This window comes from Bactrocera tryoni, chromosome 1 (genome assembly GCF_016617805.1).
Source record: "Bactrocera tryoni isolate S06 chromosome 1, CSIRO_BtryS06_freeze2, whole genome shotgun sequence".
In the NCBI taxonomy this organism is placed as follows: domain Eukaryota; kingdom Metazoa; phylum Arthropoda; class Insecta; order Diptera; family Tephritidae; genus Bactrocera; species Bactrocera tryoni.
In genome coordinates, this window is record NC_052499.1 from 84,257,620 (window position 1) to 84,272,180 (window position 14,561).

Sequence of the window (14,561 nt, forward strand, 5' to 3'; positions counted from 1 at the left end):
TTATAATAAAGCTGTATCGCCTGGTATGAATGGGACAGCTATTTTAAACCACTGTACAAGTCACTTGTTGGAATAACGCAATCCCATCATTTCATAATATCTACAGATTGTGTAAAAACAAAGAAATTCGCAGACAGTGAAGAAATGCAGTCCTTTAAGCTTCTGTTAAAACCTATCGATCCTGAAATGCCGAAAGTTATACAACAAGCCGGTTTATCTTTGGAACGTCAGTGGTACATCTATCACAATCTTCTCAGCTTAGTTTCGGATATATCTAAAGTCGATATTGTGGCTCCATTGCCGAAAGATTTGCCATGTCGCCTTCAATCCAATTAACAGGAATTCAAATTTTGATTGTCACTTTTGTGTATTCTGCGAAGTGTGATAAAATCGTGACCGTTCGCCACACTCCATGTGCTCGTGGAAGCCACGTACTTTGACAAGCTCGTCAAACCACTAATAACACAACAACACACTTATCCAACAATATGCGTACCAACAACTACGGGCAAACATATTTATGTGTGTGTGAAAGGATGAAATGAGCAAAATTTCATTTCTAAGCATGTAACAGCATTAACGGAAGTGGATTTACACATGTGGAATACAAATAGTTCTTATATGTTTGTATATGTTTGTATTGAGTAGGGTTTTGTTATAGAAAGCTAAGAAAAGAGACAGTAAATGATCTTTTTGAGATTTAAGAAAACCCATCAGAGCTTTTCGCTTCTTCGGATTACTGGGATTTTCGCTAAGACAACTCATTTATACCTACTATATTTCGATTACAATTATAATTCTTATTCTCTTATGAGAGGTTTTAGTTTATATACTCAGCACAATAGCCGTATGCCGTCGCTGCTGTCTGATAAGCTTATAGCCTGTGTGTTAGGACTCCAATAAAATTTCTTGTGATGTACCTTGAGCTGTATATTTTTTGTTTCACCAATCACCATAGATGTTTCAAAATCCTTATGCAGTTGAATATTGTAAATTCCATACCACAGAATGCTAGCAATCAGCCCGAGTGTTTTTGAGTGGTATCTTTGAATCCCAACTTTGCTGGATAAACTTACTTTGCCCCAGATTTGAATGTCATAACACCTTAGAGGTTTCAACAGAGTTTTGTTGAGAAGAATTTTGTTTTGCTAACTTCAATTTGGAACCATGTAACCTATATGTATATTTAGTATAAGCTACGTTCTCTTTGCGCTGGGGTATTAAGAGGAAAGACAGACCGAGATACCGTGCACATAACTGAAATCAAATCGATAATTTAAATGATCGATTGTCATTCCAGTTTTAATTGTAATATTCACAAAAATATGCCTTCGAGCATTTTCGAGAATACTGTCAGTAGCCAATACGTCTATATGAAGACAACTCAGCTTCTGTCTTGTTTGGCTTGGGCATCATTACAACTTTTACACATTTCCACTGTGTGGAGAAATGGCTCAATCTGAAATTACTTACATACTATTAAAAAGCTTAATCAATAACAATAGATATTTCTCAGAAATTTGATTGTCTATGCATCAATATTAACATAATCTGCCACTTTCAATTTTTATCGGCGAGACCTCAGACCGGACCTCTGATTGCCTTAGTGTGTAAGAGGTTTATTCATTGGGGACAAACTCTTGCTTCGACATTCTAACATTGACTGGTACTACGAGGTTTGTTTAAAAATTATCGCAAATTTTAAGTTTCGCAAGAAAATGTTTATTTATTCATGAATATCTATTATGACTTTTATAAAGTAATCTCCTCCAGTAATATTGCTCATCTGCCACCTTTATTTCAAATCCTGAAGGAACTTCAAAAAGTCATGATTTATAATTTTATTTTCTTTCACCTTCGATGCAGTTTTTATCTTCTCAATCGTAGTCGCCCTTTAATGCGAATCGTTTTGGGAACAAAAAAATCACAGGTACCGGGTCTAAAGAATACGGTGGCTGTGGCGCCTTTAATGTTTTCTTTCTTGCCAAATATGCGCACATAAATAACGATGCATTCACAGGGGCATTATTATGGTGCAAAAACCACATTTTCTTGACTTTCTAAGAACATTTTGTACCACTAATAAACGTTGCGTTTATTCAAGGTAACTGCACCATATGCCACAATCAGAATTTGGCGTTCTTTGTTAAATTTTTCGGAAGAAGCCAAAATCGAAGACGAACCAAAACACATTCAAGTTGTGAAAATTAACAAAATATTCAAAAAGGGCGACCTTGTAAGCGTAAGTAGGTGAAATGAGTAGTGAGTATAACGCAACAAAAATATTGAAAATGAAATTCATATATGTATGTAGCCCTCGAAATATCAAAAATTGCTGTGCTTTTGGTACAAATCTCGTTCTGTGCAATACTTCAAGTGATTATTGGATTCTTTTTCTCGACATTCGACATTATCGTGAAATTATAATAATTATACTTATTTTTCTTAATTTTAAAAATATTAAAAAAATTTTTGTTTTTTTTTTAAGTGTGAATTCTATGGACTTTTAACATAATATAAAATAAAAATAATTTTAGCTATCCTATATTCTAAGTTGGATCAAACTATGTACTTTGTGCTAAATTTTACTAAAATCCGGTTCAGTAGTTTCAAGCTTACCCCGAACAAACAAATTGCACGTACTTATTATATTCAAGTTGAACTCTACCGATCAATGAAGAGGTTTACCCAATCGCAGCTTTATTTTATGGCTTCTGCATTTCCATCGTAAGAATTGAACATCAGCAACTGGAATCTCATTTGAAAACTTATCAGCGAGGACTCCATATTTACAAACATTGACATACATACACGTATTAACTCATACGCTAAGCCACGAAACGAAGTTTCCGAAGCACCTTTGTTCGCTCACTGAACATGAAATATTGACCACAGCTAAATTTGAAAAAACAAAGAAACTTGCAAAAGATTGGGCGTGAGTCAGTCCGCACAATAGAAGAGACTTAAATTTATTTTTCTCTCCCATGGTAACGTCGGAGGTACAACAGTTGGCAGTAGGTTAGCTTTAGCAGATTAAAGTTCCGACCTCCGACTTTTGATGCGTCCACCTACTATAAAAAGTTATATATATACAAGGTGCATTCCAAAGTAAACAGGACTTTAAAAACAAAAAACAGAACAAATGGTTTTTTTGGCAAAATCCATTTATTTTATTCAAAATAGTCTCCTTCTGCTTCATTACAGCTTTTTGCACGGTCCAAAAGCATGTCGAACGAGTGTTTTGGCTCGTTGTCCCGTATGGCCGCCAGTATGGCGGTGCAAGCCTTTTGAATGGCCTCTACGTCTGCATACTGCGTTCCTTTCATGGGCAAATGCATTTTTCAGAAAAGCAAGAAGTCGCACGGTGCCATATCAGGTGAATACGAGGAGTGGTTAACGGTTAAAATGTGATTTTTGGTCAAATAATCGTCCTTCGGATATTAGATTCTGAGCAATTTTTGGTCGTCAGTCAATTTGTGCGAAACAAACCGTGCACACACCTTTCGTAAGCCCAAATGTTCGATCAAAATGCGATAAATCGATGTTTTGGAGATGTTCAATTCCATTTCTATGAATTTCAATGACGATTTCGGCTGATTTTTGATGAATTCATGCACAATTTCGATGGAATTTCCGGTGATCACGGATTTTGATTGGCCCACATGTTGATCGTCATTTATGTCCTCACGACCACTTTGAAAACGTTGAAAGCACTCGTGCACTCTGCTACGGGATAGGCAATCATCGCCATAAACTTGTTTTATCAATTGAAACGTTTCGGTACAAGTTTTACCAATTTTAAAACAAAATTTAATGTTGGCTCTTTGTTCGCAGCTGATTTTCGCACCGATAACACAAACATACTAACACTTAAAGCGCAATAACTTCACTTTCAATCGATGAAATCATGAAATTCTCACTGAATAATCGATAAAGATAGCAGATTCTAACGCACCAGTCGACATATAGATGGCGCCACCAGGGGGCGCTAGATTCAAAAAGTCCTGTTTACTTTGGAACGCACCCTGTATTATATAAAATTTGATGTACATTTTACATACATTAAAAGTACTCCAATCCAAATGCAAGCAAATGCATATACTCACGAGTTATTATCCAAGCAATCCGACAAATTTAAACACGACCTCCATTATTTTTAGTTATTTCTTATATTTTTTATTCTAATTCACATCTAAATTACAGTTATTCTTACAAATATATTTATTTAACAGAGATCTTAGTTAATAGCGCTTTCAAACCTTGTTTAATAGTCAACATTAGTTTTTATTTGGAGAGATATCGTTGCGCTTAATATTCTTAGAACGACAACATGGACAATAGTTTAGCCTACACACACACAGAGTGACACATCGAAACAACAGCTACTTGAGTGTATCCTCGCACAACATTTTCACTTTACTCGCTAAATAAATTGACAATTACGGAGTACATACATATAAGCTCTTTGATGCCATGTACTTGCGCTGACCCATTTAAAATGCCTTTGCCAGCGCACATACACCCCTACACGTACACACATACATACATGCGTGCACACACACACACGCTGTGATGGTCAATAAGCGCTCCGCTGCTGCGAGGTCGCGGTAAATGCACACGAGCAATGGCCAATTATTGTTCTACACACACGACACATTCTTGCCACACACCCAACTACACAACACACACATATGACTAGGCACACACATGTACACGCATATATGTATGAATGTGTACTGAAGGCTAAAAATCAGCTTGTCATTGATTTATTTACGCTCGTCGTCGGCCGACGCTCGCTCTTGTCAGCAGCACAGCAGGTAGCCAGACCAACAGCAGCTGGGTCCAGCCAAATAGGGCGTTGGTGCCGCCGCCGTAGAGGGATCTCGGGTGGCCCACGCTGCACAGTACATTCTCATATTCGCGACAATTGGTGAAGTGTTTTTCGTCCGAGAGCATTTTGGCTGTGTCACGTGCAAATTTGGCCGAATTCTTGTAGCATTTGTAGCGTGCGCTGTTGTAGATGCAATTTTCGTAGGCGTAGCGTGCACTGCAAGAGATAAGAGTGTGAGGAGGATTAAAGGATTTCGACTTTCGCTTCAAGTAACAACTTTCAATTAAGCAAGCATGCACTGACTGCTTTACGGCAATAATTGGCGTGTGTTTTCCAATTAAGACTGCTAATAAAGTACACATTTTTGTGATAATCTAGAAGTAATGTAATGTGTATCAAAATTTTAGCCTTGATTCCATATTGTGGTGTCAAGTCTTCGAACATTCAGCTCTGATTCAAGATTGTGGTGGATAATCTTTGGAATGATGGTAATGACTAGAAACTACAGACAGCGGTTGTGAAGAACCTGATCTAAAAACTCATTGTAGGCCTAGTAAGCTCAGCTAATCCCAGCAATTCCCCTAAGCTATATATTTTGAAGAAATATACGTGATCCCACCCTCCAACAAGCTGAATATACATGTCTGCTAAACCACTTAAGCTACAACAACCAAATTCGCCTGGCGCAAATATTATAAGAACTCTTACTGGCAGCGTGAAAATGGATGAAATCGTATTATAACCCCGCTCACTCCCCTTATAACGGTGCAGTTAAAAACTACTAAAATAAACTTAAGAGTACTTATGTATAAGCAGTGCACAGCTACCTACCAGCAAAATTCCATAAATTTATTGGTGACATTCGTTTGCTCGCCATGCAGCTCCTCGGTGAGTATTTCCTGAAAATTGCGCGTGCAACGCATCCAGTCGTCCTGTATATAGCCGAAGCAGTCCTTGTGCTGTAAATAATCTGCAAATTTGTATAGCATGCCATTAATGTGCTTGAATGTTTCAACTTCGAACAAAATTAACTAAATAAACATAAGCAAAAAGTTCTGGCCAATCGCGTACCACACGCATTCAGGCCAGCTGTCAGCACATTAGGGTGGCCTGTCAATCTAGAAAATTATTGTCAGAATACGTTAACGCGGTAATGTTGAGTTACCGCTATTTATGTGCTTCCACTTTCAAACATTTTTACGCTGCTTGAATCGCTGACGCACTAAATTGCCACAAGACTACCCTAACATGCTTAAACCGACATTTTAGAACTGTTATAAACTGTGTGTGTATGCGTGTGTTAAACTTTTAAGGAAGTTTTGCGTATAAAGTAAAAAGTGTCACTTTCACTTTTGAACTGTAAACATATTACATCAAGCATGAACACATGGCGTATGAGTAACTTTCAGCACATGTGCGTGTGCGCAGAGCGTATGAGTAACTTGTTTACACAGTGTGTCATGGAATTTCGAAGTTTATCAAAGTTGAAAGGCAAACTATTTTCATGACATTAAGACAACTTTATTCGCAGTTTATTATATTTTTGAGGTATTTGATTACGGTAATGGATTTTAAGCTTTTTTCTGTTTAACAGAGAGTTCAAAGTGAATAAAACAATGGCAAATAAGGCAAATTTAATAAATAAATTTAGAGTTTCGAGTTTAGAGTGATCGTAAATACTATAATTAGATGAAAATTGTGTTTACTTTAAAAATGCTATAAGCAAATATAGTGCAATGTATGTAGAGAATAGGATAGGAAATACGTAAATAACAAGTAAGTAAGGGCTAAGTTCGAACATTTTATACTCTTGCAACTAGCAAAGATCAAACACAGGCAAATAGAAAGAAAAAGTGTAAATTTAATATTATTTTAAATAATTTGACTCTAGAGTTAACACAATCAACAGCAATCTCATTACATTTGCTAATTATTAAGAAATAATTCTTAAGAAATTGGCATAGTGTGACCACTAATTAGACTACATATAGTAGATATTTCACGGTGAAACAGATTAAATAAGATAAAATATAAATATTTTTATTATTGGCATCTTGTTGTTGCTTAGATTTCGAGTATAAATAATTTTTGTGCATGTAAACCCACCCTTTTGAAATTCCCGATCACTGCAGAAGCGATTGAAAAATCTGCGTGCTCCTTCCACATTATTCTTGAAGAGATTGAGTGTTTTGTTGGTTAAACAGTGAGCCGTGTAGTCGTCGAAGCATCTCATGCCCTTGTTAAAAACACTGCAAAAAATAAAAATAAAAATCGTTAATGCGAAATCACATGCATTAGACTATATAATATAATTAGAAGAATTATATATATCAATATTGCGTATCGGTTGTATGCCACTACCGGAAAATGCTTTAACTTCTCACTTTCATTCCTCTTTTAAATTTTTATTTGAAGATTTATAAGCCTTTTAAACAATTAATTAAATTATCTCCTTCGAAAAAGATCTCATAACACACGATTTTTAATTCATTTCGAATTTTGTCAATTAATTTTGGGCTTTTCCAGTTTTTAGTTAATAAACACTTGTATCATATATTTTGATAAAATGTTCGCTTACAAATGTCTGGCTTGACACGTGCCTACAAATCCCGAAAATTGTTCGAACTTGTGTGAGAAACCTTTCAAGCGTGCAACAAAAATAACAAAAATGCAAAAATTCGTTTTATTAACTGCCAATATGCACACAAATTAACATCAGCTCATAATTTTATTAGAATATAAGAGGACATTTTGTTATTGTTTCATGCTCTAATTGGTTTGCTCAGCGAAATTTTGCATTCAAAATAAACAATTTGTATCTCGTTCGAATGTTGGGCGCTGCTACGTTTTAGATTGTCCATCCGTGGGGACCAATTTTCGATTACTGGTCGCAGCATTTCGAATCGAACCGAGATTGTCCGCATAGACTTTAGACTTTACATATACTCACAGGAATAAATCAAACGGTGTGATATCAATCGATCTTCATGGCCAACCGACCAGCCCAAAATGAAAAATTATCTGTTCACCTAATTGTTCTTTAAATAAATCAAATTAATTGATGCGATGTGTGGGAAGTGGTGCCGTCTTATTAAAACCAAATGTCGCAGAGATCACGAGCTTCAATTTCAGGCATCGAATCGTCGGTTATCATGGTGGGATACCGTCGCCATTGACGGTTACGTTCTCGCCGGCATCATTTTTGAAGAAATATAGACCAATGATTCTACCAGCCCACAAACCACACCAAACCGTTACTTTTTCTGTATGAAATGGCAGCTCTTTAGTCTTTTAGCGTTGCTCTTCGTCCTAATTCAGCTTGTTTACATACCTATTGAGCCAGACATTACCCTCATAATGAACAAAGTTTGACTCGAAAACGACGGATCTTCTTGGAACTTTTCAGGAGTCTATAGACCGAAACAATGCTCTTCAGAAGATCGAGCGGTTTCGGTTCTTGCACAAGCTATATTTTTTACGGTTTCAATTGAAGATCTCGACGTAAAATGCGCCAAGTCGTTCCATACGTCACTCTGTGTTGTTGCGAACGGCACCAAATCGACTCTCCACGGTCTTCGTGTACGTCAGCTACGGCAGCTATATTTTTTAACTATGGTCCAATAAAAAATGCTGGGTCTCTATATGGGTGCTGATGTTGCGAATAGCATGCTCAGTGGGCCAATTATATTGACTATAAGTTGTGCGAAACACTTTCTTTACAGAACGTGAATTTTTGTATAAAAGTTGAACGAATTGGAAACGTTTTTCAGGTGTAAGTCTTTTCATGATAAAATGCCAAACAATACTGAACAAAAATAGCAGGACAGCTTGATACGACTCACTCGTGATCTGCCAAGAAAAGGCTAATGAAAATTGTACCCGCATACCCGTTCTTTGGAGAAAAAAAATAATTTCCTTTGTTTTGAGCTTTTGTTTTCCATAGAAAAATATGCAATTTTAATTTTTAAATATTGATTGCCCATTAAAAGTATTTACTAAAGGAAAAGTTCGTTCGTGGAAGTTGCTGAACGGCATTTATCAGATTCAAACAGCAGCTTTTGTTAACAGAATTTCAACTGCCAACGTGTGCCAACATATTTCAATGCCCGCATTTGCTTCACAACAATAAGATTAAGCTTTAAGTGAACAATAGTTCCGTCCAATCAGTTTTTGCTTTTATCAAACTTTTTTTTAACGAGGCTTCACTGTACTTTTTGCGCACAAACTGAAATAATATACAACTGAAACGCAAGAGCAGTATAGAAAAATTATAAAAGAGGAAAAGTTCACTTTTAAAGACCTCTTTATCAAGTGAATCGTACTGAAAACATCAGACATCGTCATACTGACAGTTGGACAAATTTCAGAAAGATATCATTAATTCCTATTGTAATAGAGTTTCATTTGTGTAGTCATTGATAAGCGCTGTTGCCTTTTACACTTGAGTTCTATTTTTAGATTTAGATCTTTTTCAAAGACTATGGCAACCAAAACTTTTTGAACCAACTTTGTCTGCAAATATATGGTTTCAAAGTTATCGCAACCTTTCTCCATGAACCATATATTGAGATAGTATAGCCAAGGCAGCAAAAAAAATAAAACTTAAATTATTAAATTAAAAAACAATACGATTAAAAATGCTTTATTTGCAGCAATTTGTATCAAACTGCGTATTTGTGTTTACAAAGTGAAGCTAATATTATATGGTTAGAGCCATAAAGTACTGAAATAGTCGTTAAATATTTAATTGACATGAAGGACAATGGTGCAAACTTTGTGTTTTAGCGCAAAACGAAAACAAACCGAAGGCTCTTCTATACTTTCATGCACACACACGCACACATACCCAAACCTGCGTGCCGAAGCACAACTAATTGCTTTGTAATAAGATCTCCTCTTGTGCCAACAAGAATAATGGACACTAGCAAACAATAACGAAAGTGATAACTATATGATACCCAAAATGCCAGTTGCCAAAATATATTTACCAACAAAGTGTTAGTTAAAATTTGTTGCTAGAGAAGTATACGATAAATATATGGCAATGTGTACACATATTTCACCGGAAGAAATTTTGGTCGTTTAAGCTTTTGGAATAGCCAACTACTTCAACCTTCTCCGCCTTTGGAATTAGTAACGACTTTTACGGGAAGTTTTAGACTTTCCAGATCGGTTAATGCTATTTGATGAAAAAGGAAATTTCTTCGCACATCTCTCAGCTAAAATTATTATAATGTATGACCTTCACCAAAAACCTCTTAACGTACACAATACTCACTCCAAAATGGATACAGGCGCTAGAAATAAAATCATATTCTAGACCAATTAACACAGTGCATAGGCTTTAAGCAATACGCGTGATAAGTGCTGATTTCGGACATACATTCGTGGATAAGTAGACAGCATACATACTGTCCGACGTGTACAGAGTGTATAGAAGACTCTGAACACGTGTTCTTTTATTGTCCGCGGATTTCAAGTATAAGGAAAAAGTTGAAAACCTCCCTAGGAGGTAGTATCAAGGTGAAAAATTTGACAGTCCTCTGTAAAGTGGAAAGCCGTCAGCAGAGCGGCAAATCTAATTATGACAAAATTGTGATATTTAGAACAGATTAGGCGTCAGTCAGTCCGTGCAATAGAGAAGACTTAAACGTCTTTTTCTCTCCCATAAAGTAATACTTTGTCCAGTGGTCCCGTGGGAAAGACATGAGATGGGAGTAGGTTAGGCTTTGCGGTTTAAAGTCCCGCACTCCGGCTTTCGATGCTTCCTCCTACTATAAAAAAAAACAAAAAACAAAACGGTGTATTCCAAAGTAAACAGGAATTTTGGAAACTAGCGTCCACTGGTGGCGCCATCTATATGTCGACTGATGCATTAAAATCTGCTATCTTTAACGATTATCCAGTAATAATTTCATGAGTTCATCAATTGAAAGTGAAGTTATTGCGTTCTAAGTGTCAGTATGTTTGTGTTATCGGTGCAAAAATAAGCTTCGAACAAGGAGCCAACATTAAATTTTGTTTAAAAATTGGTAAAACTTTTACCGAAACATTTTAATTGATGAAACAAGTTTACGGTAATGATTGCCTATCACATAGCAGAGTGCCCGAGTAGTTTCAACGTTTTCAAAGTGGTCGTGAGGACATAAATGACCATCAACATGTGGGCCAATCAAAATCCGTGATCACCGGAAATTCCATCGAAATTGTGCGTGAATTCATCAAAAATCAGCCGAAATCATCATTGAAATTCATGGAAATAGAATTAAACATCTCCAACACATCGATTTATCGCATTTTGACCAAACATTTGGGCTTACGAAAGGTGTGTGCACGGTTTGTTCCCCACAAATTGACTGACGACCAAAAATTGCTCAGAATCTAACATTCGAAGGACGATTATTTAACCAAAAATTACATTTTAACCATTAACCACTCCCCGTATTCACCTGATATGGCACCGTGCGATTTCTTCCTTTTCGGAAAAATGCATTTGCCCATGAAAGGAAAGCGTTATGCAGACGTAGAGGCCATTCAAAAGGCTTGCACCGGCATACTGGCGGCCATAAGGGACAACGAGCTAAAACACTCGTTCGACATGCTTTTGGAACGTGCAAAAAGCTGCATTGAAGCAGAAGGAGACTATTTTGTATAAAATAAATTGATTTTGCCGAAAAAACCATTTGTTCAGTTTTTTTAAGTGCTGTTTACTTTGGAACGCACCTTGTACAACCAAACTTACTAATGCAGCCTATCTAAGAAGTTCATTCAATTTACTTCTATGCCTCCGTAACTTGAGCCACGGTTAAATTAAGAAAATTTAAATCGTGCGAGTCTTTGAAATCTTAAACTTAAATATTTAATTTATCTTGCATACTTATTGCCCAAAACAACTGCTTTTTATAGAGTATGTAATTACTCGTAAGTGAGTACAAGAATTTACAATATTGTGTGTGTAATTGTACTTATGTCAAGGAAAAACACAGAGTGCAGGGAACTTAACTCAACGGTTGCTTAGTCGAGTGCTTCTCAAATTTTGGTTAACCTTCCTCTTTTGTTGTTGCTGGCTTATGTATAAGAATTTATAGAAGACGAAAGAATGGCATTGTCTGCCGGGAGCCAAATGAAGTTCAAAGTTAAAAAAATGAACATTTCTACATATTTCAAAATACCCAATAAATGGTTTAAAAATATTTTTCATGCTTAGAAATTTAGTTCGAGATCGGAATTATGTACCTGTAAGCAGAAAGAGCAGTAGAAGAAGAACGACGGCGCGCTGTTGCAAACTCGGCTATAACCGCGGTAGTGGTGTATTCCCCAATAAAGAAGAAGAAGAACGAGTGCAAAGAGTTTTCTCGCAACAAGGGTGGCTAACAATGCATTAAAAATATAATGGAATTAACACTTACATTTTCTTTTATTATTATGTAATGCCAAATGTACTAAAAACTAAAAAACGTAACTCCAAATACCGAATTAAAATATAAAAGATGTAATCCCAAATACGAGATATTAATTAAATTTTATTAATTAAATTAAAAAATAAATTTTATTAACTATTAATTAAAATTAAAAAAATAATCCAAAAAACCAGATTTTTATTTTCAAGTTCTAAACCCAAAAACCGGTTTGAAAGGAAAAATTTTAACACAAGCTTATAATTAAATTTAAGAAAATTAAAAGAAAAGTAGAAATTATATAAGAACTAACATTTTTTCACGGTTGCGTACTTCGTATTCTACTATTTTAAAGTAAAGCTCTTACTGAGCCGTCTTCTTCAATACTCTGGAGCACTGCTTGGCAAGCCCACATATTTAAATATTTAAAAAAACAAGAAAAAACTCTTCACGGGTGCATTTCTTTTAGTAACTATGTGTCCAGTTTGTATGGCAGCTATATGCTATAGTAATCTGATCTGAACAATTTTTTCGGAGATTACATTGTTGCCTTAGAAAATAACCTGTGCCAACTTTTGTGAAGATACTTTTTCAAATGTGAAAGTTTTCCATACAAGAACTTAATTCCAATCGTTCAGTTTGTATGGCAGCTATATGTTATAGTGGTACGATATCAGCAGTTCCGATAAATGAGCAGCTTCTTGAAGAGAAAATTACGTTTTCAAAATTTCAAAACGATATCTTAAAAACTGAGGGAGTAGTTCGTATATATACAGACAGACAGACAGACAGACGGACATGGCTAAATCGACTCAGCTCAACATACTGATCATTTATATATATACTTTATATGGTCTCCGACGCTTCCTTCTCGGTGTTACAAACTACGTGACAAACTTAGTATACCCTGTTCAGGTTAAAAAAAATATTTTCAATCGTTAATGCCAAAATTTGGATTTAAAGCAAAATTTAACTTTATTTCCGATATTGGCATATTCGTCCAATATTGTGACTAAAAAGTTAAAATTTTATTTTTCATAAACTTGTTTTTCTTAATCCAACCGCCTTCTTTGCCTTATCTCAAACCTTAAGGATAACTTAATTTTGGTGCAATTGCACTCAAACGCTATCCTTAACTGCAAAGTGAGCACTAACTAACTGCTGACAAAATAAAAAGCTTGAATTTTCAATTATATAACCTATTTCTCATGCACAGTTATAGATTAAATTTGCTGCGACCACATTTCGAATGCCACATTTCACTTTACGCATTAAGGACATTTTGCCAATCACTTTCGAACGCCGCCATCAAAGGCCGCAAAATGTCATTACCCATCGACCAGACGGCGCTCGCAGAAAATTTCGAATATTTGATTTGGTGTGAAAACCGCAAAAGCGTTCAAAAGTGGCGAACACACCGAAAATAAACAAACAGCACGCCACTTAACCTCACATAGTAAATCAGTACAGAGGCAATTGTGTGTAAATAACTGTGGTAAGAGCATTCTCAAAAATCACATGAACTCCCACTGGTTCACTTACAGGCACTTGGATGCGATTTCGCGTTCGTTGTTGGCAATCTTTGTGGTCTGCAGAAATTCCATTAAATGTGGCGGCAGATCCTTAAAGCACTCGTCGACCATGCGTTGAGTGTCGCCGCATTTACTCTCGGCGCCGGCTGCGGTGTCGCTGCTCTTGAGGGAAGCCGCCAGACGTGATTCGGTGTCATTCTGCGAATTCACCGATGACACCAGGGGAATCAACAGTAGCAGTAATGCGAACATCTTGTACTCACGACGCGGCAAAATTTTGTAATCAACGAGCGCTTCAAGTCAACGCACTTAAAATACCGTTAATATGTAATTCTTTAATTGTTTTTTACTGTTACGATATATAGTAACATGTGCAGATTTGAGTATTTTTAATTTTTGTTTTTTTGACCTTAAATTTTCTAAATTTTTTTTTATTCTTTTACACAACTTTATTTGGCGCTTATCGCTTTCATCACACTAGGATCTTTCACCACTTTTGTATAAACGCGGTCACGCGTACGAACCGTTACTGTTGCTTTATCAAAACTGCTCGGCCTTTTATATGGCAACATGTTAACAGCGTGCTTACAGTTACGATATCATCAACAGTTGTTTTCGACGAAAAAGCTCCAAAAGCCGGCTGAGCTTTCACGCAGCCGCAGCACCACCGCACGCACGTGCCTTTATTATCCTCGTTACGTGCCACCTGTTATCTTCAACAACTCAACAAAAAGGAGACAAGGTTATTGTGTCGTTTGGCGCGTGATTTGTTATCGCAGGCGAATGCAAAGCGGCGGTGGA

At 36.3% G+C, this 14,561-nt stretch overlaps 1 protein-coding gene across 1 annotated transcript; it reads right to left on the reverse strand.

The window, feature by feature from the left end:
* Positions 1-4,153: 4,153 nt before the first annotated feature.
* On the reverse strand, positions 4,154-14,271 carry LOC120778103. The gene is made up of 4 exons (XM_040109809.1): positions 13,771-14,271; positions 6,938-7,080; positions 5,663-5,801; positions 4,154-5,047 (listed from the first exon to the last, which is right to left on the reverse strand). Exons 1-4 carry the CDS (start codon positions 14,010-14,012, stop codon positions 4,771-4,773), a joined length of 801 nt encoding a protein of 266 aa, XP_039965743.1. The 5' UTR covers positions 14,013-14,271; the 3' UTR covers positions 4,154-4,770.
* Positions 14,272-14,561: the final 290 nt, after the last annotated feature.